The sequence below is a fragment of the Paramormyrops kingsleyae genome, chromosome 3, assembly GCF_048594095.1.
Source record: "Paramormyrops kingsleyae isolate MSU_618 chromosome 3, PKINGS_0.4, whole genome shotgun sequence".
NCBI classification, from domain to species: Eukaryota; Metazoa; Chordata; class Actinopteri; order Osteoglossiformes; family Mormyridae; genus Paramormyrops; species Paramormyrops kingsleyae.
Genome location: NC_132799.1, coordinates 5,421,280 through 5,443,556, shown reverse-complemented (window position 1 = coordinate 5,443,556; position 22,277 = coordinate 5,421,280). Strand labels below are relative to the sequence as shown.

At 46.8% G+C, this 22,277-nt stretch overlaps 1 protein-coding gene across 4 annotated transcripts in view; it reads right to left on the bottom strand.

Moving 5' to 3' along the window:
• The window catches only part of LOC111835700 (signal-induced proliferation-associated 1-like protein 2), a 76,596-nt gene that overhangs the window by 27,578 nt on the left and 26,741 nt on the right, over positions 1-22,277 (bottom strand). For all 4 annotated transcript variants that reach the window (XM_023796273.2, XM_023796274.2, XM_023796275.2 and 1 more), the window contains 8 exons: positions 18,449-20,214; positions 16,626-16,759; positions 15,059-15,247; positions 11,572-11,746; positions 11,389-11,492; positions 10,058-10,215; positions 8,893-9,469; positions 2,059-2,333 (listed from right to left, as the gene is read on the bottom strand). In XM_023796273.2, coding sequence (XP_023652041.2) covers positions 2,059-2,333; positions 8,893-9,469; positions 10,058-10,215; positions 11,389-11,492; positions 11,572-11,746; positions 15,059-15,247; positions 16,626-16,759; positions 18,449-19,808 — 2,972 coding nt within the window. In that variant the 5' untranslated portion in view covers positions 19,809-20,214. The remainder of the gene's footprint in view (positions 1-2,058; positions 2,334-8,892; positions 9,470-10,057; positions 10,216-11,388; positions 11,493-11,571; positions 11,747-15,058; positions 15,248-16,625; positions 16,760-18,448; positions 20,215-22,277) is intronic.

Below are 22,277 nucleotides of genomic sequence, written 5' to 3'. Positions count from 1 at the left end.
TGGAGCTCTCTGCGCTTTGGGACAGCATGGCCGTGGGGACAGGGATGGTGCTCAGTAAGCAGGGAAAGGCAGCAGCCATCAAGGGTCTCAAGGTACTTAAAGAAAACTGCAGACTTGCCGTTGACCAACTAGTTCATAAAAAAAAATAAAAAATGATGGACAGCTGGATGGATCGATGGATGTATGTATGGATGATGACTGGTGTAAATTTTAAACTACATTTCCCAATATCCTGATAAGCCACACCGACTCTGTCCCAACTGAAGTCTTATTTAGCCCCGAGCTTTGGGTCAAACATGCCAGATGATTCCAGTTGACTTAAACAGAATGAGGTCAAGGACTTGCCACAGCACTCTGAGCCCGCTCCACCGAACAAATAACTCTATTATGGATGGATGTTATGGAACGCAAGTACAAACTAAGTAAGAGTTAATGTAAATTTATGTGCCTTTGTTCAATTATTTTTATTCATGCAGTAACTGCTCGAAAGTGTCATTTAAGTGGGTGTACAAAACAAGAAGCTTATTAAACCAAAACACATTTGTTTAAACATAACTGGAGTCTAGTTTTGGTTGGAGTCCTGTGATTCACAGTGCAATCAATGTTAATTAAGAGTTCAGCTGGAACAAAAGCTTGGTAGGACCCGGATTGGAAAGAACTTTGGATAAAAATGTTTACTAGGCAATTATGTAGATCTTTACTGAAGGGGCGTGGGGGGGCTTTCTGAGACAATCCAACAATGCAGGGAACAAACAAGCTGTGGCAGCCGCCCTCCGTGCCTCACGCGACTTCATGAATGAGTCTGGACAGCGGCCATGTCTGGGGACAATTAAGCCGGAATTAAAGACAGGATGGGGAGGGCTGCTGCTTCATGTGCATGTGTGTGCGGCGGGGGGGGGGGATGGGGTGGTGTAGTTCACACATGCCGTGCCTGTCATCTTGGAACCCTGAGAAAATAGGGGGGAAAGCCCCCAAGATACGTTTTTCAGTAAGGAAACAAAAGGAAAACGGTCACTCATCCGTTTGCGTCAACCGTAGGCAGCCGCAGGAAGCTTAGCACTGAGATAAGAGTGGTAGGCGTCTCATGCCCACCTGCCAACGTCTACGGCAGCCTAGACCTTGACTGCTTCTGATAAATATGTGCTGAGAGCAGGCCTGTGCTTGGGCTTCCTGCTTCCCCCCCACATTCAGGGTGTTGCTCAATATGCGTACTTGACTGTACTTGTGTTCTCATGTATCTGTTTTACGTCGTCCTCCATCGCCGAAGACCAGATACTCAAGAGCAGAAGTACATAGGATGGTAAAAATCGCCCGGATGTCATTCTTTGCTCTGTCCCAAATATCAAGGAAACGTCGGTTGCATCTTCGCCAATGGAGAATAATCCCATCATTCATTGCACCCCAAGTTTGTATTTGGGAGGCAAGTTAGCAAGACCATTCTTGCCAAGACCACAAATATGGTCTTTGCATTCTTGGTATTGAGAAACACCCCTGGTGTGTACTTTGCACGTGTCTGGAGCGCTAGATCATGCAGACATGTTTCTTAGTCTGGACAGCATTAGCCAGCCGCTAACTAGCAGATATACACCAGCAGTGTGTCACCCTAAGAGGGCGGCTGGGTCTGTGATCTGTCAATGTCATCATTTGGACAAAAAGAAACATTACCAGCGTTTTTGCAAATTGGGCTATTTTGCGGCCAGCAAGTCCAGATGTTCACCACTGTCCTTAAGACGCCGTAAATGAATGAATGACCTGAGCACTAGAAAGCAACAAAAACTCACCAACACTCCAGACCTCCTGCAGCATAATTATACGCCTCTGATCTATTTGGCACAATGATGAGCTGTCAATCATCATAAACGAAGATTCTTTTCTTGTCATTTTCCCAGGGTGGCCGTCTGTGACATTCATTAGCCCAAAGCTGCATATGATTTACGAAATTAACAACCACTACAGCCAGTGGAAGAACCAGTCAATCACTTGTTCAAAAAGTGAGACACACAGAAGGTACCAATTGAAAATGTGAGTGTGCGTTTGTGTGTAGGGGGTCCTCCCTACCTCCGGGGGACTCCATCCTCATGAGGTGGGATGATCACCACCTTGACAGTGACGGAGGTGCGCAGTAGGTCGATCATCTGCTCATGTGTCAGCGTCGCCACAGCGACGGTGCAGATCTCCACCAGGCGGCTGCCCTGCCGCAAGCCCGCCTGCCAGGCAAAACCGAAGGGCTCCACGTCAGCCACGATGCCCTCGAAGTTCACGTGGAAGCCCAGCTGGCCCAGGCTGTTGCGGCGTAGCGTGGTCTCCGTCGTCTCACAGCCCCGACTCACGATCTGAGCAGAAGGGCAGAGAAACGGAGAAGCAGGATTACTCTTCAACCAACAGAGGGCAGAGTCATTGAGGCACTGGACCAGGCAGTTTTGGGTTTGACGAATCAACAGGAGTTACAGTTCTACATGTTCATATAGCTAAATACTGGATATCTGCCCAAGGCTATAACTTAGTATTAGTTACAGATTCACATCCCAGATCTACCCTTGTACAAAGTGAAATATAATTATATGAACGTTACTTTAGATAGCAAGATCTGATAAATAAAGTACAACCCATCCACCCAGTCAGTGCCTCAAGGTGTTTAGCTTCCTGTTCAAAAGGGAAAAATTTACATATCGGAGAGTCCTTCTTGGTGCACTGAGGTCAATATCATTCCCTGACTGAGACGGATATCTGGAGTTGATAGCTTCCTAGCAGAGGACACAAGGTCCCCCTGTAGCCCTTAGCTCATTTGGCCGGATCTGCTAGCCGACTCCTTCCACAGCTGGCGTCTGAAGCAGAGATAACGTTCACCCATACCGACCTCCTCATCTCCCCTAGGCCAAGTCCACACACACAGACAGGAAACACACACACACACACTCAAACATACAGCAAAGAAAAGTTGCTTTACTATTAATTAAAAACACCAGCAACAGCATTTCCTCAACAAAGGAGAATTAATATGCTTGGGAACACAGAAGCAGTTGAATTTAACTGTCAATGCTGCCTGAGTGTATCATGGAAATCTTTAGCCATGAAGGTCGGAACAGCTCAGAATCCCTCTCTAGAACCGCAACACTGAGAACAAAGGTAACAGCTGCAGCAGTGGGCAAAGACCTCAATGGGTGACCAAAAAAATCCCATAAAATCGAAAAATAGAAGAATGATTTTTACCACAATCTGCTCTGATACAGAATCAGATATATATGCAAGCTATACGATTCTCGATCTACACCTAGAACATCCAGGAAGTTATGGTTCTAAGACAGGGGTGGCCAATCTTATCCGCAAAGGGCTGCTGTGTCTGCGGGTTTTCGCTGCAGCTCCCTAATTGTATTACTAATTAGAGGACTGATTGGCTGGAGAGTCCTCACACCTGGCTTTGAACAGCTGACCTACAGGTTATCCCAAAGACCTGCATACACACCGGCCCTTTGCGGATAAGATTGGTCACCGCTGCTCTTATAAGATGATTGGTGTGTATCTGATTAAAATGTCTGCCTCGAATTTCCTGATTCTTCTGCCATGCACACAACTTTGAGATTTCTCCAGAGCCTTGACCATGTTCTGGAATGGCCATGGTGTGCCTGGGTAGACCTCTCTGAGCCTCGTGGATTAGCCCAGCAAGCCATTCACCACCCGTGGTTGACCCCCGCAGACCTTTTCGACCTTGGAAGACCCTCTTTTTCGTAAGCACCTCAAAACCAAGACGAAGCGCTTCAATTATGAGCACCAACCATCCATTAAATTAAATGGTTTAATCAGTTTTCAGCAGTACATATTGCCAGATGGGAACAGAGCAGTAACCCTTGATCTTTTTGGCATGGCAAGGACGACCCCTTAAAACACGAGGTACTGTTCCCCTACTGACATTCTTTCTTAGGAGCAACTTCTGGGTAAACCATTTGAACTTTCCTGTTCCGATTAAACCCAAGCTCAGACCCTTGACCACTGTTGACCAGGCTGCTGTGATCTGAAATGTTCATACTGAAACAACATACAATCAAATTGAAAAAAATTTAAGTCATTTCATTATTTGACAATATAATTACCAATAAATACTACCGAATGTTAGAAAGCTACATAGGCCAGGGGTTCAAACAGCACATTTAAAACCCAGGGCAGACTGCCAAAGGCAGTAATAGGTCAAAGCACTTTTTCTATTGCATAATCTCTCCCTATTAGCGTGAGAGAGCAATTTATATTATATGACCAAACTGTCATTCGAGGCCCATTCCTAGGCTTCAGATTTTGAGCAAGTCAGTGTTGACCTCATATTAATTCAACATCATAGAAAGGGCTGCTGTGTATGCAGGTTTTCACTGCAACTCCTTAATTATATTACTAATTAATGGAGTGAATGACTGAAGAGTCCTCACACCTGGATATGAACAGCTGACCTAAAGGTTACCCCTAAAACCTGCATACACACCGGCCCTTTGAGGATAAGATTGGCCACCCCTGTCATAGAGGGAGGTGGGAGGGAAACAAGCTGGCTGAGCTGATTGGAAGGGACAGCAGCTGGCCTTGCCCACTTGACAGGGATTGGCTTGTGCCAAGGATTGGCGGCTGCCAGATTAGACCATGCACCAACTGCCCAACATACAAGCCCTGCACAAACTCTTACACTCATAAGTCCACCTGCTAATTAGCCAGCTATGCCACCCGCTCCAGCAGCAGATTACAAACCAACTGGTGCATCTTCACCTCGACAGTGGGGGGGGGGGGGGGGGTTAGCCTATTGAAAAACACAATTACCATAATTAATGAGGAGATAAATCATGTTGCTGCTCCGCTAATGTTTGGTTTCTTTTAAATACAAATCCATCCTGCCCTTCATGTGAGGACTTGGGTGGCACTCAGAGTGTTTAGGTCTCCTCTCAAAGCCCACATGGAATTCCTACCTACAGGAGAGAGGCTCTTTGGAACAATGGGGATTCAGAGACAATGCTCAAAGCTTATAAACAGCAGGCAGAGGTGGTAACACCCTGTGGTGCAACACAAAGTAAAAAGTACTTTTTCAGTTCTATAAAAAAATGACATGCCAGACTCAAGGGCTTTGAGAGCTTCACATGAACATGGCAACACTTTGGTGTGCGTTTGTAAGAGCGTTTTTCCCACTACTCTTCTCCTACATCCAATCAGCCGACTCGGCTGCGGGACGGGCCTAAATTATACCAGTATGGCGCGTAAGCAGGTAGTAAAATGACGAGTTTCAACCACCCGTCGCCAGGACGACTCACTAAGCGGATTGTGGCTTCCTTGGCGGTACCTGTGCTCATATGCCTGGAGATCAGCCGGAACGCCCAAACTCATCACATTACCCACATAATCTAGCATTCCAACTAATGAACGCCGTTGGGCAGGTGACATTGGCCAATAGGAAAGAGCAAAAGAACAACAACAACAACAAGAGCTGACTATAGTGGTGCCTGCAGAACAGGGATAACAGAAAATAGCATCATCGCTCCTGGTTACAGTCCACCAGCAACGGAGGAGAACAGTTGTCGAGTCACCCCTGATGTCAATGCTAATATTTGACGCAATTTTTTCTTTGGTTTAAATTTCAATTAAAATTTGCGAGCCGAAGAAGTAAGTTGTTAGATGTTTGAATTCTTCATTTACTAGTGATTGATTAATAGCTTTCCACCTTATAATTACCTTTGAGTGTGAATGGAACACGTGTCTTATTGCATCAAGCCACCATGTTGTTTAGAGGAGGGAAGGAGAGAAACAGACAAACTTATGAATTTACTAAACTAACTAGCTAACCGATGCCATGTGAACTGCTTATTCATTCCGTAATGTTAGAAATCTTTTCTAAACATTTGAATGAAGACAACGTTTTTGGGGTTTCTTTTGTTTGGGTCTCGCTTGTTGTTTATGCAGCCCATTTAGCGGTATGAAAGAGACAGGACAGCTGTAATCATGTGATTAAATCGTCAATCATGTGATTAAGTCGTCAGACCCTCAGTGACTCAACTCTGCTTCATATTAGGAACCATCCAGACCAGAGACTCTAGCTGCTGGTTGTGGTTTCTCTGGTGCGCTTTTATCTGTTTCATAGATCCTACGCCATGAGCTCAGTTAGCGCTACAGCAGATTTTAGCTATAGCTTTAACTAGCTGAACTCTGTGACTTGCAGTAACATCACCGCCTTACAGATCAACATGCTGGTTTGCGATCCCAGTTGCAAAGGTTAGAGAAATAAACCCGCAGTGCTTCATCCAGGTTCTTGTTTGGGACGACAGTGGAAACACGAGCTTAGGCCCCTCGACAGGGGTCAACTTTAGAGCATGTCGTACGGCGGACCTTCTGTTCTCACACTTCAAAGTGACACAACGTCTACATCAGGCAAAGCTGTAACTGCAGAGGCCCCAAGAGGTCACGACCCGAGCCGATTTCCACATACGGGACTGCTTCAAAACTGCCAGTAGGCAGTAGTTGGCTTTTGTTTTGTAAAAGCTTCCCCCCACCCAACATTCAGATGGAAACAGCACCCGTCATAGTGTTGGTCACCTGACCTCTGGTTTTAATGGTTTCTATAATAATGGTGCTGTCCATTCAGTTCCTTTCTGGAGTCCTACAGGGGATTCTGTGGCCCCCTTCTTTAAACTTTATTGCCTCAACACATCCCTTGAACCATCTAACAGCACCCCACAGGTCCATCCTTGACCTCCATGTGATGACAGCCTCACAACACCTCCACTCATCCAACTGATGCCAGACACCATGGCCGAGGCCACAGAGTGACCCACCAGTGTGTGGGTCCAGCTGTCGCTTCCGTTAATGTCACAGACGATCGGCCATTAAATGACTAACGAGCAGAGAACTAGGAGCCTCAACCCGGGACCAGATGGCAGACATCATGGTGGGCGTCTCTCCAGGATGGATGGGCGGCCGGCCGGCAGCCACCGGCCCTACTCCAGAACTCAAAGCCAGGCCAGCAGCATGGGACCCCAACACCGAAACCCAGAAGGACATGGGACAAGAGAGGAAATGCAGGGGAGAGCTATAAACAGGACATACACAAAGCTCTACCCAGAATGCAATAGACAGGCACTGAGCACATGACTAAAAATTATATCGATAGATTTAAAGAAAGCATCCCAATAAACCCAGATGTCATTCAGGAAACCTTTTTCTGACTGCAAGACTTCAGCAAATGAGCTGTCCAGCTACCAGACATCAGGTGTCACAGACCAACAGAAATGACACTGGGTTCTCGCAAAAAGCATTCAGAGGAGGAAACTAGTTACTAAATGACTCTTTCAACAGGATCATCAAACAGACTGGTCTGCTTCTTCTGCAGGGGAGGATTAACTTAACAGGGGCTTCAGCATAGACACTCAGGTGTTGCTGGTCCAATTTTCCCCAGGCAGGTCAAGCCCTCATGTTCGCTGGGGCCATAGGTTGTAGCCCACAATAGTTTATGCATTAATCCACACCTGTTCTTCTCCTAGATGCACAGGTTCAAGGTCCATGAACGACCCAACTGGAGTCCCTTTTGAACAAAGTCCTTGACGTGCACTGCTTCAGTAAAATACTCGGCGACACGAACGGATTACAATAAACTCAACTTGTACCTTTGACAGTGCCAACTAAGTGGCAGAATGCAAATGTGCACTGAGGAGAGCCGCTGAATAGTTTAGCTATTTGAAGGACTGCAACAAGGGATCTAACATTTGCTGTCCCTGGCAAAGTTTCAGTAATGAGATGCCACTCATCAGAGCTGGCCAGCTGTGTCTCGCAGCAGAAACTATAGTTGACCAACCTAAAGTAACATATTTCACATTTTTAATGACTGGTGCTACCTTGAGGAAAAACGGCTTTGATATGCAAGCCAACATGCACTTCCCATTAAAAGTCAGCTTGACCTCCACTTTGTAGTCAGAAGGTCCATATGACAGTTCATATCTCGTTTATACATTCGATTACTCCTTATGGAAAATGTTATCCAATTTGTAGACCATTAGATCACTTTCACTAATATTTTCCAGTCAATATGATATCCTAACAGACCAGGAGTGCAAATAGCCAGCCTGACTGCCTCATAATATTATGGATGTTTATTAATGTATCTATTTGATTCATTTAAACAAAAAAGGTAACTGAGAAAAAACACCTGTCAGGTAAGCATGATGGTATGCAATGTCTCTTTGCTGTCTATGAGAATTGAAACAGCTTTATAAGTTTTAGTTTCTGTAAAAATAGATAAATAAATAACTGGACAGGCCCAAAACACAAACCTTCCTTATGCTTGAATTTGCCGTATCTGTGACCTCCAGAGGCTGTGCACTGGCTCACAAGGTTATGAAGACACCGCACTACTGGATTCGTGCCAGTAAGTCACGGACTTGCGGGGAGCTTAACTTTTTACTTCACAGTAAGGCACGCTCACAGATATAAGTGAAACACTAGATACCAAATAATGTATGCTCTTTCAATAAGGGGATCAAGTAAGAAACAAATCACTGACACAGTTGGCCCTATACCCCAGACTGGCTTTTTCCTGCTTATATTTACCCAGCCAGCCTTCATCTATGAAGTGCATTTCTGAGACTGAGCCAAAAAATAGGATCAGATTTCTGCACTGGTCGACATCCTGTCAGTTTCCCAGGAGGAAGTTGGCTTGTGGCCCTGAAATGACAGACCAGACAAACACGAGCGAGGGCCACAAAATAAGGGGAAACAAAGCTGCTGCAGCGATGGAGCCCAAGTCAGTCTACACTGTAAATCGTTAATGTGTCAAACACACTGATTATTAGCTAAATTGCCGATTAACCATCTGGACTAGACAACAATTGCATTAGATACCAATATCTCCACCCATATCCTACTAAAACCTGGCATTACCTCCAGTCTTTGGACAACCTCCCTGATATCTTCAGTGCAGTTCTCTTGGGTGGAGAACATGATGCACTCTCCACGCTCGTAAAAAATCTTGAGGCTCGTGGAACCCGAGGTCCAGCCAATGACGTCACGGCAGGAGCAGTTGAACACCACGACCTTAGTCTCCTCTTCGATCAAAACAATGAACTCATTGGAGATGCCGAACAGGCAGTCTATGTCGGCCGACTGGCTGAAGTCATGGGCGACCACGGCCCAGGTGGTGGCCCCGGCACTAAACAGGTGTGCGTCATGTCGTGGCTTCGTGCGCTCCTTCCTTTTGGCACCCAGCGTGATGAAGCTGAACTTCACTGCCGAATCAACAGTGGTAGTGCTCACAAAGTTCTCGGCTAGATCCTTCAGGTACTCCTGCCGCGTGCGTGTGGCCATCGCCCGGAACTTCTCGGATTTGTGAGCGGCATTCTCGCCGTTGATGACCTTGGCCAGGAGGAAGTCCCTGAACACGGCAGATTTAGGGAAAGTCACACCTTTGGGAATAGGTGGTCCGAAGGGTGGAACCCCTTTCGATCTGGAGACAGCGACGCTGGAGGAGACAGAGAAAATTCATTAGAATCACGGTGGATCACACCTATAACACTGCAATGCATCAACACTGGATGACTAATACACATTGCAAATAACGCAAGACAATCATATCATCCATATTCAGCAGAGCCAGATGAAAACATATCTGAGCTTTCATAGTCCAACAATGCACAACGTTTTAGTAGAACAATGTGCCTCACTCCGAGGAAACGGTTAACAGAAGACAATGTGAATCAGATAGCTTCTGAATAATTATTTTCTTTTGAGGTAAATTCAGTGATGTTGAATTTTCATGCATGAGGAGGTCCCATCAATTCAGAGACAACCTAAGAGAAGCTTTCTGTTTAAATCCCCAGAAAAGCTGTTGAGTGCCAAAAATATTTATAGGGAGATAGACGTCAAAAGCATATGAATCCATCTAAATGCTTTAAGAGTCTGAGCTCATTACTTTGACTTTGGAAATCTTTCCATTATTAAAACCCTAACTGATATTTTGACTTGACACCATTAATTTTGCAAGGGTCCAGATGGGGCCATTTCTCCTCTGTTCACTACGTGGCTCCTGAGTTCCAAAGCGCTCCCTCACCTATAGCACACGTTCTCTGTGCAGGGGTTGTGGACCTTCACGATGACAAACACGTGTTGGAAGTGGGAGCGGACTGTCTTGGGAGTGAAGGGCAAGGCGCCGGGCTCTTGGAAGATGATGGTAACTATGTCATTCCCAATGTGCCTCTTTCTCAGGAGCTGGATGACAAATGGATAGGAGGCAGAGAGAGAGAGAGAGAGAGAGGGAGAGAGAGAGGGGTAAGAGATGGGGCAATATGAACAAGCCAAGCCATGAACAGTCAATCTGACATTTTGACACCAAAGCCTGAATTATCTACCCATCCCACACCTTAAGAGAACATATAGTATAGTATAGTATAGTATAGTATAGTATAGTATAGCATAGATGTTGACCCTTATGTCAAAGTACTCTACTGCAATACTCGAGTGAGTATTTGATCCAAATTGCTTATTAATAAAACAGCGGGTTGTATAATACGTTTTTTTTTATTTTAATCACTTTAAGGAGGGAAAATGTTATCTAAGTGGCTAAATGCAAACATCGGACTACAGGTGGTGCTGATCCGATATACTGACTGGCTCCTTTGCTTAGCAGTGAGGACAGCACTGGAGGTGCCTTTTCTGTGGACATGCCGTCTTCGCTTTAAGAACAAACTCGTCCCATATTGCTCATTGTAGACCTGAGTCATGAATCAATATGATATAGACTGTGGCATGGCTGTCTGATGATGAACTGGGCCACACGCTACCCTCATGTGCTGGCATGCGGCCTGGCAGGTGGATGGGATCAAAGGTGGAGCGGGGGATGTGACCCAAGGGGTGGGGAACCTTCTAGAAGCTTGGCTGCCATAGGATGAGCATTAATCCACATGATGCAGCATCATTTATGAATGAGAGAAAAGCAGAAGAAAATCCCGTAATTCAGCAAATCAAGGTCAAAGATTTCAATGAATCTCTGTGCTGCAGGTCAGAAACCCCGACAGGCAAAGCCTCTGTCCCTCGTGCCAGTTTGCTGTGTCAGTGGGACATCAGACCTCCGCAGGAGCTGAGTTCTCAGTTCTCTAGAGCAAAGAAATGGAGATGCTGGCCAGTTTGTCGTATGTCAGTGTCCGCTGGAGTTCAGAGGGCACAGTCAGCTCCATTTGTCACAAAAGACATATACCACCACCCCCCCCCCCCAAACTCCCCCCTGAGAGAAGCTGTAATTAACAGCCATGTTTGGCGCAGTTGCCACAGCAACATTGCTCGCCAGCTACTGTAACAGAGGGTCCTTGTAGAGGAGAGTGGATAAGGTGGATGCTGGTTGGAGGGCAGAGGGATGCTTCCGGCCCCCGTGAGAAGAGCACTTACCTGCTGTCTGTTGTTGGGAGTGTAGGGCAGCAGTGTGGAGACGTGGAACATCAGCTCATAGTCTTTGTAGGTTGTGTAGAGAGAATGGGTACCTGTGGAATCAGCTGCAATGGAGAAGCAAGTGAGCAACGGTGGCACAAGCATAGACCATGGGAGCGATGCGTGTGCATGGACCGTCCTTACTCTTGTTGTCCAGCTGCGCTCTGTACTTGGTGAAGCCCTTCAGCCGTACCCTCTGTCCAAGCAGGTCCAGGAACTCGTCGAATCCGGGCCCAGCGCTCTCGTTGTTGTACATCTCCTCCTCCGTGCTCTGGCCCTCCTTGCAGTACAGGATGCCCACCTTGTGCTGGAAGCTCAGCTACGACCACAAACCGCAGGAAGCGTCACTGAACAGCTGCCAGTCACATCCTGTCCCCTGGCTTGCACTGCATTGTTTTGGAAAACATTCTGCTTGAACTTCTTAGCCCTGTGTTTCCCAATCCGGTCCTTGGGGACCTGTAGAGAGTCCACATTTTTGCTCCCTCTCAGCTCCCGGTAGCTGGAAGGGAGCAAAAACGTGGATCGTCTGCTGGTCCCCAATGACCGGGTTGGGAAACACTGTCTTAGCCTTATTGGACATATGTGTGTATAAGTGTGGAGCCAACGGGAAAGAAAATCAATACACTCTATGGGTAAACTGCAGCTACCCTTTGAAACTGCAAGTCTGACCTACTGTGAACGCTGCAGAATGAGAATGATGCCATGGCCAGGCTTTCATGCTCCAGCTTACATCAGCTTCCTCTTAAAAGGCCTGAAGAACCTTGGAACCTCCCATCAGACCGTAAATCAGCCAAACTACAGCTACTAAAAAGACGAGGCATGTTCTTAAATTAACGTTGCACATCATTGAATAGTTTTATAAGATTCTTACTTTTTTTGGAAGCTGTTGCGTAGCTCCTGTCCCACTTACACCAGTATCTGAGCCTTCACTGGAAGCTCAGCCCAGCTGACCTCACGTTTTGTCAATCCTTTGACAGCCATATGTTTGTAACATGAAGTGCGTTACTTTGGACAAACTCATCTGCTATATAAAAGTAAATGGAAGCAAAACCCTGATCTCTACTACGAACCGTCATGAAAAGGAGAGGCAGGCAATACATGAACTAGTGTTTAATTTTTTCTCAGCGGTTGCTGGTAGGGACTTGTGCAATGGCTGCCTGCCCCCATCTAAACCTTGTGAGTTTCAGATTCCTTTGCTGCCAAGTTTCAGGAACACTAGCAAAAATTTGCAATCTGCAAGTTCACTGACTCTTTAACGTAAACATCAAACAACAGGTATCTGTGAGATAACGAAAGGTGTTTCCTGTAGAGGCTCTGCGAGTTCCATGCCCAGTGCCCCCCAATCCACAGGCTAAGCAGTCCCAGCATGCCTCTGTGTCGTCATGGTGATACTGCTCTTTGACTTCCTCAGCCAGGCCACACACCGCTGAGGCCGGGTATCACGCAACATACCCGATTTCGATGAATTTAATAAGCAAGAATCTTAAGAATTTAATATTGCAGCGTCAGTATAATCTATGAGCTATCCTACCAATATGTCGTTGACACAACTGGGGCATATCAAGAAAAGTATTACAAATACCGTTGCCGGAATGTTGGCATGAATACATTGCTATGGATAGCCTATGGAGCCAGTGATGCATCCCATCTGTGGCCTTTAACAGCCCAACAAGCCCCTCACACCATACAGCCATGACAGCACCAATGAAGACATGAAAACAGAAACCTGATGCTTGGCTCACACTAGCCAATGGCAGCACTGCCTCACGCTTCAGTAATGGAATGCAGTGCCTTAGGCGTTGAAGGAAGGTTTTCACAAAAAACCCGAGAGAGTAAGCTTCCGTTCTGGAAAAAGCTCACTTTGCTTCCTGAGAGGAAGATGAGGAGATGGGGAATCACGTAGAGGGTGATCTCAGGTATCGGGATGGCAGCATTACCCCACCTAACGCTTTGTTAACGCTATTGTGGATAATTTTACGTGTGGGGGGGTTAGGGTTGGGGGGGGCAGTGTGGAATGGCCTGCCCACAAACATGACCATTGTCCTTCACATTATCTTTATAGACTGTTGACTACTTCCATCTTTTCAAAAAGCATCATTTGCTCGGGTAATGCAGTTCCGGAACATTTGGAAATGTGTCTGTCTGTCATTATGAGTGATGACACATGAAACGTCAAGCTTTCTAGTCACCAGTAACAGTATATTCTCCCATTGAGCTCCCCTTCCCGTTATCTCTGCCCCCCCTGTGAAACACCCCCCCCCCCCCCCTCAAAGACACTGACTCATTGAGAAGGCATCTACCCTTATGGGGAGACAAAGCCAGCCCTACCCTAAGTAACACTGCATCTACAATCTGAAGGCAGGGACTTCTGTCTGAAATTTTTGATCCAACTCCTAACCCGCTTGTCATTCCTCTTTGTGCTTTTGATTCGTTTTCTTCCGTTATATGGCTGCTTTTATTTAAGTGGGAAAAAGGCAACAAAATCTCATTCCCCAGGCCTGGATACAGAGTGTTTTTTTTTTCTACTACTGCCAGCGACAGTCAAGGACATGAAAAGAAAAAAAAACTTAGATCACATGTGGCATCTGCACGAAACATCAACCATGACGACCTCCTCCTCATTCCCCAAGTTCCCACTCATCTGGCTCAGTGATAGCGAAACCCAAACAGTTTTGCCCAGGCCTGCAATGACTCTTGGTATCACAGAGGGCCACGGTAACATTGGCGTTGCCAGACATTGAAGCATGCAGATATGGGGCATTAGAGCCTTGCACGTCGCAAAGCTATTTGTCACGTGACATAGCGAGGAACCATTAATACAAAGTAATAATGATAAAACCGTAGCAGTGTTGCCTTCCGCAAAACACCATAATACCCACAGCACTTAAACGCTACGCAGCTTTGACTAACGTGTTTTCCATAGCTTAAAAATAAGAGATGATTCACCAATGAGGCACTAGCCCATATGTCCTCTAACCCTGTACTGTGGCCTTAATCATATATGCATGTATAAATTCTGCCTCTACAGTAATTACTACTCTCAAAACGATTAAGGGCAAGGAGGAGAAAAAATTAATTAATGACGGTTGTTTGATTTATCGCATTTGCACCCCAACTGGAATAAAAAGCTGGATCAAAAGTGTTGCTGTGACCACGACTCATTCTGAGTGGGACCGGCACTGATCATGCAGCCCAACACCCACTGAGCCCCCCCCCCCCCATGTAGCTGGGACAGAGAATGATGGGAAGGAACTGTAGCCATGTAAATGAGACACATCTTACACCATGGCTGCCAAAAACAGGTGGACAAATCAAAACTTAATATACTATAAACTACTCTTCCTATTTTTAGTGGATGCTTTTATCCAGAGAAACATTGATGAATTTTTGACATTTTTGAGCAAGCAGGGTTTGACAGTCCCTGGAGCCACTGAGGGTTAAGGACCTTGCTCTAGGGCCCAATGATGACATCACACGTCTGACTCGGGGATTTGAACCAGCAATCTCATCACACATACAGCATCTTAACCAGCTGAGCCACACATTTCCCACTGCTAGGTACCTCCTCTTGCATGCAGTAGCTATGACAGTCAGCCCCTGCTGGCCGGGTGCCCCCTAGCGCTGCACTCACCCCCTGCTCGTCCAGTTTCAGCAACTGCTCGGGGACCTTCGGCGAGTTGAGGGCCAGCCTCAGGCACTGGATGTTCAGCTCTGGCATCACGTACTCCAGTACCTCCTTCAGTGGCAGGCCCCGCGCCGTCCCATGTCGCGCGGTGGAGGGCACGGCATCCTCCAGGATGGCTCCCCTCAGTGTGGTGAGCTGCAGGGGTAGGAGGACCAGTAGGAATCAAGCAATAAGGAGCCAATAGGAAGGGGTAGAGCAATAAGGAGTCAATGGGAAGGGGCGGAGCAATAAGGAGTCAATGGGAAGGGGCGGAGCAATAAGGAGCCAATAGGAAGGGGCAGAGCAATAAGGAGTCAATGGGAAGGGGTAGGGCAATAAGAAGTCAATGGGAAGGGGTGGAGCAATAAGGAGCCAATGGGAAAGGGTGGAGCAATAAGGAGCCAATAGGAAGGGGTAGAGCAATAAGGAGTCAATGGGAAGGGGTAGAGCAATAAGGAGCCAATGGGAAGGGGTAGAGCAATAAGAAGTCAATGGGAAGGGGTGGAGCAATAAGGAGCCAATGGGAAAGGGTGGAGCAATAAGGAGCCAATAGGAAGGGGTAGAGCAATAAGGAGTCAATGGGAAGAGGTAGCGCAATAAGGAGCCAATAGGAAGGGGTAGAGCAATAAGGAGTCAATGGGAAGGGGCGGAGCAATAAGGAGCCAACTGAAGCAGTCAGAGAAGGTGTAATACTGAACTTTAGCAGACCGAGTAGTGAACTTATTTCTCTTCCATGTACTTGTACGCAAACACAGACACAAATCAAAGAAATCAAAGTGACTTAAGGGGCAAGGTTGAGCACATCTATAGTTCCTTTAGATAGAAACTTATCTGCCATGTAGATAAACATGGTGAAAGTGAACACCAGCACGGAGGCCACAGGTGTAGACTTGTCGCTGATCCCACACCCCCCCCCCCCCTCCAAAGCCCATAGACTGGTTTTATTTGCCAGCGGCATGCCTCAGCTCCCACACCACCCCATCACAGTCAAACGGGACAGATCCACATGTGGGCTGGATTCCCTCCCCCGCTTCCCCCCCCCACCCTACGACGAGATCTACCAGACGTCCCAGACGTCGACTGTGTGGGAGCGCCATTCAGAGAGAGAGCATCTTCTCCCACTGTTCCCTCTCAGATAACCGCTCACAGACATGATCGAATGTGACATCCCATAATTGACTGATTACCAGCTTTACTTGCTCTTATTTTGCATTTCTTTGATGTTTGTGTATGATGGACAAATGCTAAAAAAATAGAACCTAATGCCTGGAGTTTTAAAAAAATAAAGACTTTTTGGCTTTAGAGCCAAAATGCTTGGGGTAGCCTGAATCTAGACAGTCTTACCAGAATTAAAACCAGATTAAAATCAAAAACAAAATAAAGAAACATGAAATGAAATAACACAACGATAACATGAAAACATGTCACCACAAACATAACCCATCCCGGAAAAGCTCTTTTCCAAGTAGGCTACATCAATGGCGGACGTATTACGGCGGATCTTTGCAAAACATAGAATATGGGCTGCCATTACCTCACTGGTCCTAAATGTGATCCGGTAGTTGTACTGATTCCCATCCTTGTCCTTTCCGTCATCAGCTTTCTCCCGGCGGACGCTTACCGCCACTGGCCCCAGATTCTCATCCACCCCAAAGTAATTCTGATGTTCTATTGGTTGAAAAAAATAACAACATCAACAAAAAAAAAACCCCAAATCATAAATAACATCAGCACAGCTGGAGTCCTGGTCCAGAAGCACTCCTGAGACATGTTGCCCTGAAGCGGGCCAGCCTGACCCAAGCCCGTTGCAGCCTGTCCTCCAGCCTGCCTGAAGGCCTTTGCGTCACTGCGCTCCCATCAGACTTTACCTGGTAGTGCAATTCCCAGTAGCACTACCCAGTATGTGGAGTAATAGTTACTCATTCAAACCCCAGGAAGGCTGCTGTACCACAGAGAAAGTAATTTAAGGGATGACTTACATATGTGTTCATGAATTAATACAGCTATATATGTGTATATACTGTATATATGTATACCGTTTTTAAGGGCTAACAAAATAAATACATGCAAAGATACAATTAAAAGAGGACAACATGTGATTCTTGGGAACAATGCTGGGGGGCAGCAGATAGGCCATCTGCCACGCTGGGTGAGGGAGGGGTCCTGGCCAGCACTGCACCTCTTTTACTGTGGGAACGAGGCAAAAATGGGACAGGGAGGAACATGCCGACGAGCCAGAAGTGATGTGGTCACCAGGGACTCCTCATCTGCCGCCCTCCCTTTAATTATTCACGCCGACACATCGGATTAAACCATCAGTCAGCGAATCAGGCGAGCTCTAAACATCAAGCCATTCCCCATTCGCCGCCGCTGTTTGGCTGAGGGCCCTCCCTCCCTCACACTCGCGGCAACACAAATAGATGGTCTCAGGCTCACATGCTGCAACGATCAGAGGGCAGTCAATCTTAATGACGTGCGTGACCGCCGTGGGAATCGGAGCATGGGGGACGTTATTTCTGCAAGGGCCTTTTGCTTTAAGGAGGACGGAAACAAAAATACTTATAAACAACTGATGATGACAGGCGATCGCGAGCGAGGATGAACTCCACGTCCACTGTCATGTGATACCTCGCCTCGTTGTGCAGCCTGTACACAAACCTGAAATTGGCAATCCCCGGCTGATGATCTTAGTCAATTGCCCTACCGTCCCTAGAGAATTTGTAGGGTTAAGCAAATCCTTCATCAGACCAAACAGCATTGACCTAGAACAGATTAGAGCTCTTAATTCCAACCAGGGAATTGTGCACAAAAACAATCAGTCATATTACTTTGGGAAGCCGGGACACAAAAGTGCTTTTCACAAAGCCTGTCCTCTAGGCCAAGGGCAGAAGATGGCATTTGAGATAAATAAAACTGAAATAAACTCTTGTTCTAGATGTTAAAAATGTTGTCCTTCCTCTGGTCCATAGCCAGTATCAAATGTCCCATGTTGACTTGCCTCAGTGGACTGTAATAATGAGATCAGAGTCAGTTTCAACTGCTGGGAATCAACTGAAAATGCATTTTTATCTGAAATAAAAACAGTACCTAGAATACATGCGGAAACAAATGGTACTTGCTCCTTTATTAAAGTCCAAGACTGCATGAGGTGTCTAGTCAGGGAGTCTGTGCACAACCCCACAGTTGGCCTTATTTCCAGAAAACAAGACTAATATCAACTACTGTATATGGTGGCAGAATTTCACCAAAACCAGGTTGTTTGCAATGTAACTTGAGCACTTTGTTGAGAGATGCACTAAGTGACAGTTGGAAGGGGTCATAGTTAAGTTATGAAAACAAAGACTCTGTGTGCCCTACCTTTCCCATAGAAATACTTGTGGTAGTAGTATGCTCCTAGGTCAATATGCTCGATGATGTAACGCTTCACTTTCTCACGGTGGATGGGTTGATTCTCCCGGGGAACCTCCAGAACGGACACCCCAGCGTTTGTACAGTGGGAGCTGAGTGAGGACTCAAAAGAGCAGTTCTCACCGGCCCCATAATTGGCCGAGTTCGCTCTAGAGAGGGATATCCTCCTCTCACCCTCTCCACCAATCTCATTACGGAAATACGGGCAACTGAGCACCAGGTCATTACTCTTCCCATCCCCCTCATCTGTGTCCAGATTTTCTTTGGAATTGAGGTCCTCACGGCTGCCTAAGGGGGACTCGATTGTTGGGGCACCCCCAGAAACGTGGTGCTGCGAGGCAGCTGAGGCCCCCGTGGTGGTGTTCTTCCGCTTGCCCAGGTTTACCCGGTTAGCCATGGCCTCACTGATGTTGAAGAGGATACTCTGCACATCGTAGTGGGAAAAGCACTTCTGGAAGCTGAAGGGCCGGCGGTCCTCCTGTTCGATGGAAAGACGCAGCCCTTCATGGTCGCTCTTGATGGTCCGAAGCTTCCGGAACAGCGAAGTTTCTGAAGTTTCAGACTTGAAGCGCCGTATGAAGGACCTTTCTTGTTCGCGGCTATAGAACAGGGAGCCATCCACATAGTCCAAGCTCGAGATTTGCATGACCTCTCCACGGGCAATCTGAGCAGCTGTCTGCAAGCTAGGGGACACAGACATGTCATAGCGCAGCAGCTCGGGAAAACCCAGTGGAGGAATACTGCGGTGATCCAGAGGGTCAACTCTGTAGCCTTTCAACATGGTGAAGAATCCTTCACCAGACAGGCCTTGCCGGTCAATGGAAGAAGTGCTGCCGTATTCGCGGTGCAGTGAGGCCCCTGTATTGGGGTTGACAGCATTCTGGTCCAAGATGTCCTCTGTGTCGATGTCGCTGATGGTCACATCACTGTTACTGCGCTGCCGGATGGGGTTGAGCCCCTTGGGAGGCAAGGGACTCATAACATTGATCTGTGAGTTGTTTTCCCCGGGGAACTCCTCTGAGTCCACAGAGGCCTCGTCGCCCTGCTCGAGGATGTTCCTCCTTTGGCCTAATTGTCCATTCTGGAAACTCATTACTCCACTTTCATAATTGAAAAGTAGACGGCCTTCCCAGCCCTCTCTTTTGGGGGGCCACTCTGACACCCTTGCTCGGACACCCATCTTAGGCATAACTGGTGTCCCATTGCTCTTGCCTCCCCCGTCGACCTTCCCTTGTGCGCTGCTATTTGGAGGTCCCATGTTTCCATTCAAGGCTTTCAGCTTTCGGCTGAACAGCTCATCGGACTGCATGCCTTCAAGTGTTCTTCAACCCTCCCGCAACTCTGGTTGGATAATCTCTGTTGCCTGTATTTAGGCTTGGGTCGCTCGAGTCCCCCGTGCCAGAGCCACATCAAGCAACAATTCGAGACCCTCTTTCCATTACGGAGTCAAAATGTCATTTATCGGAGACTTTAGAGGATCGGGGCCAGCGTGCTATCCCAAAACAGAAGCAAAAGTCTCACTGTAAAGGTGCTACCATTCTCAGAAGGCCTTCGTCGACAGACAGGGGCCGGCGTGATGAGCGACAAGCAGTATCAGCCAGTCAAGGACAGTGGTCGGCATCTGAGGAAATGAGGAGGCACCGTAGGGGATGTATTCATTACAGACCACAGCTAACATGGGACAACAGCTGGGGAAGTCGAACACTTCTGACAGCCTGTAGGGGAAAAGGGGAAAAATAAACATTTAGATGGAACAAAAAAAATCAAAGCAAGACCTTGGATGAACCATTGCAGTTTTTTTTCCCCCCAAAATCCAGACACTGAGGGGGTGTTTAACATTACGTGGTCAGAGCAATGTCTTATGGGGGGTTTCCTGACCATGCACATTGTATGTATATTTATAGCACAGGCCATGCTTCATAGCAGAGATGTGATCTTCCTTTCTCGCTTTACACTAACCCAACAATATGGCCTGCTGAATGCAAACAGAGGGCCAGTAAATACCCAGCTCAAGCCAAAGTGAGCGATTACGAAGTCTGTCTCCCCAGGTTTCAGCACACAGCCCTCACTGCCCGAGTTGTAAACAAACAGCTGGATCCATGTCCTCTCGGACTGCTTGTGTTGTAATCAAGCCTACGATTTATTACATGGAAGAACACCACGTATGTTTAATAAAGTGTGGTCAGCGTTGAATGGCTTTCATCAATGGCTCTTGCCAGCAAGGGAATTTTCACGGCCCGGTTACAGGGAAAAAGAGTAATCATGATATGAATCACTAAACACGGTTTCAAAGGCGGCTTCAAATGGTTATCCCTGTCCTGCGGTTGGAGATACCAAAGGAGAAATGGAGGACCACAGAGAGAAGACACTTGGAATATGTTGCACAGTGGCGACCCGTACCGAGCTGGCCGGTGTTAAGCCGCATTGCCATGGCAACCGGAAACGCAAACACTTAAACTGGAGGCAAAGATGGGAATTTCTCCGTAGGCAGTATAATGATAATTAAAGCCAGTCAAGGAATCGGAGCAGAAGAAGTTAGCCTATGAACCTTGAGACAAGTTTTTAGAGCGCTGCCAATGGCTGCCAATTTCAGGAAACAATCCATTTCAATCTCCAATAGACACAAAGGCTGTCAAGTGAAGACATGCACGATGTTTGCATTTTTCAACCCAACCTTTTCCGTTTTTGCGTGATAAGTGGCGTCGGGAAAGTAGGACGATTCAAGATAAGTGCCACGCAGAGAGAATGTTACTGTCTGGTTTCCCCTCAAACGAGGCACAGGAGTATCATAATAACATTTCCGAGGTATATTTTGAAACAATATCCACCCAGATCCACGCTATCTAAACTCTCTCCGAGATCAGATGCACCCTCTAGCAGACAAAAAAAAAACAAAAACAAACGAACATTGCTCACCTCCACGTCAACACGGCTTCTCGTGATGGAGAAACACCAGCCGGCTGTTATATCATGGCCTCTCGCCTGGTTCAAGATCAGTACACACATCCCATGTCCGCCGTTATTATTAAAGACTCCGTGGTGGTCAGACATGGCGAGTTCTGTCATGTTCCCAAGCTGAGTGTTAATGCTCTTATTTTGCAAAGCAACAGAATTCTGGCTGCTGATGATTCGCAGTTATTAGGGGATGCTGATGAACAGACTGCTGAGATTGCAGGAATAAGGCCAGCCTCTCCAGAGTAACACACAAATAACTTAAGTAAACAACACAGCTATGTACAGCTGGAAGGAGCAAAGGGGAATTAAGCTACAGTGATTCTAAATAAAAAATCTCAGACTCATCCATTCTCTTCACTAGCAATGACTACCAGCAGAGGCGGTGCTTATATTTAAATTACGGCTTTTTATTACTTTCACACTATATGTAGGTTTAACTGCCTATTCCTTCCTCAAAATTAAAAATATGCCCCCCAGGACAAATATAACTCCAGTCCAAAGTCCTTGTGAGTGGTTTACTTTCAACTGTGAGGGGCACAGTCCTAAGGCACTTTAAAAGCAGTCCAGGGGTACCCCCCAGCAAAGTAGTGGTCCAGACTGAGAACGACAGCTTTTTCTCAGTCTGGACATGGCGGGGGTGAGGCCGTGGAGCGGGTTCCCCATCTTCACAGGAGAGTGATTCAAAAGTACGTAACATCTGAACACTTTTGAATAAAATCCAAAAACTAGAGCTGAAGTCCTACCTTAATGTATATCATAGCCTAATGGAAGAGTGAGGACTGGATGGCAATGTGTATTAAACAGCAATTTGATTCCATAGTGG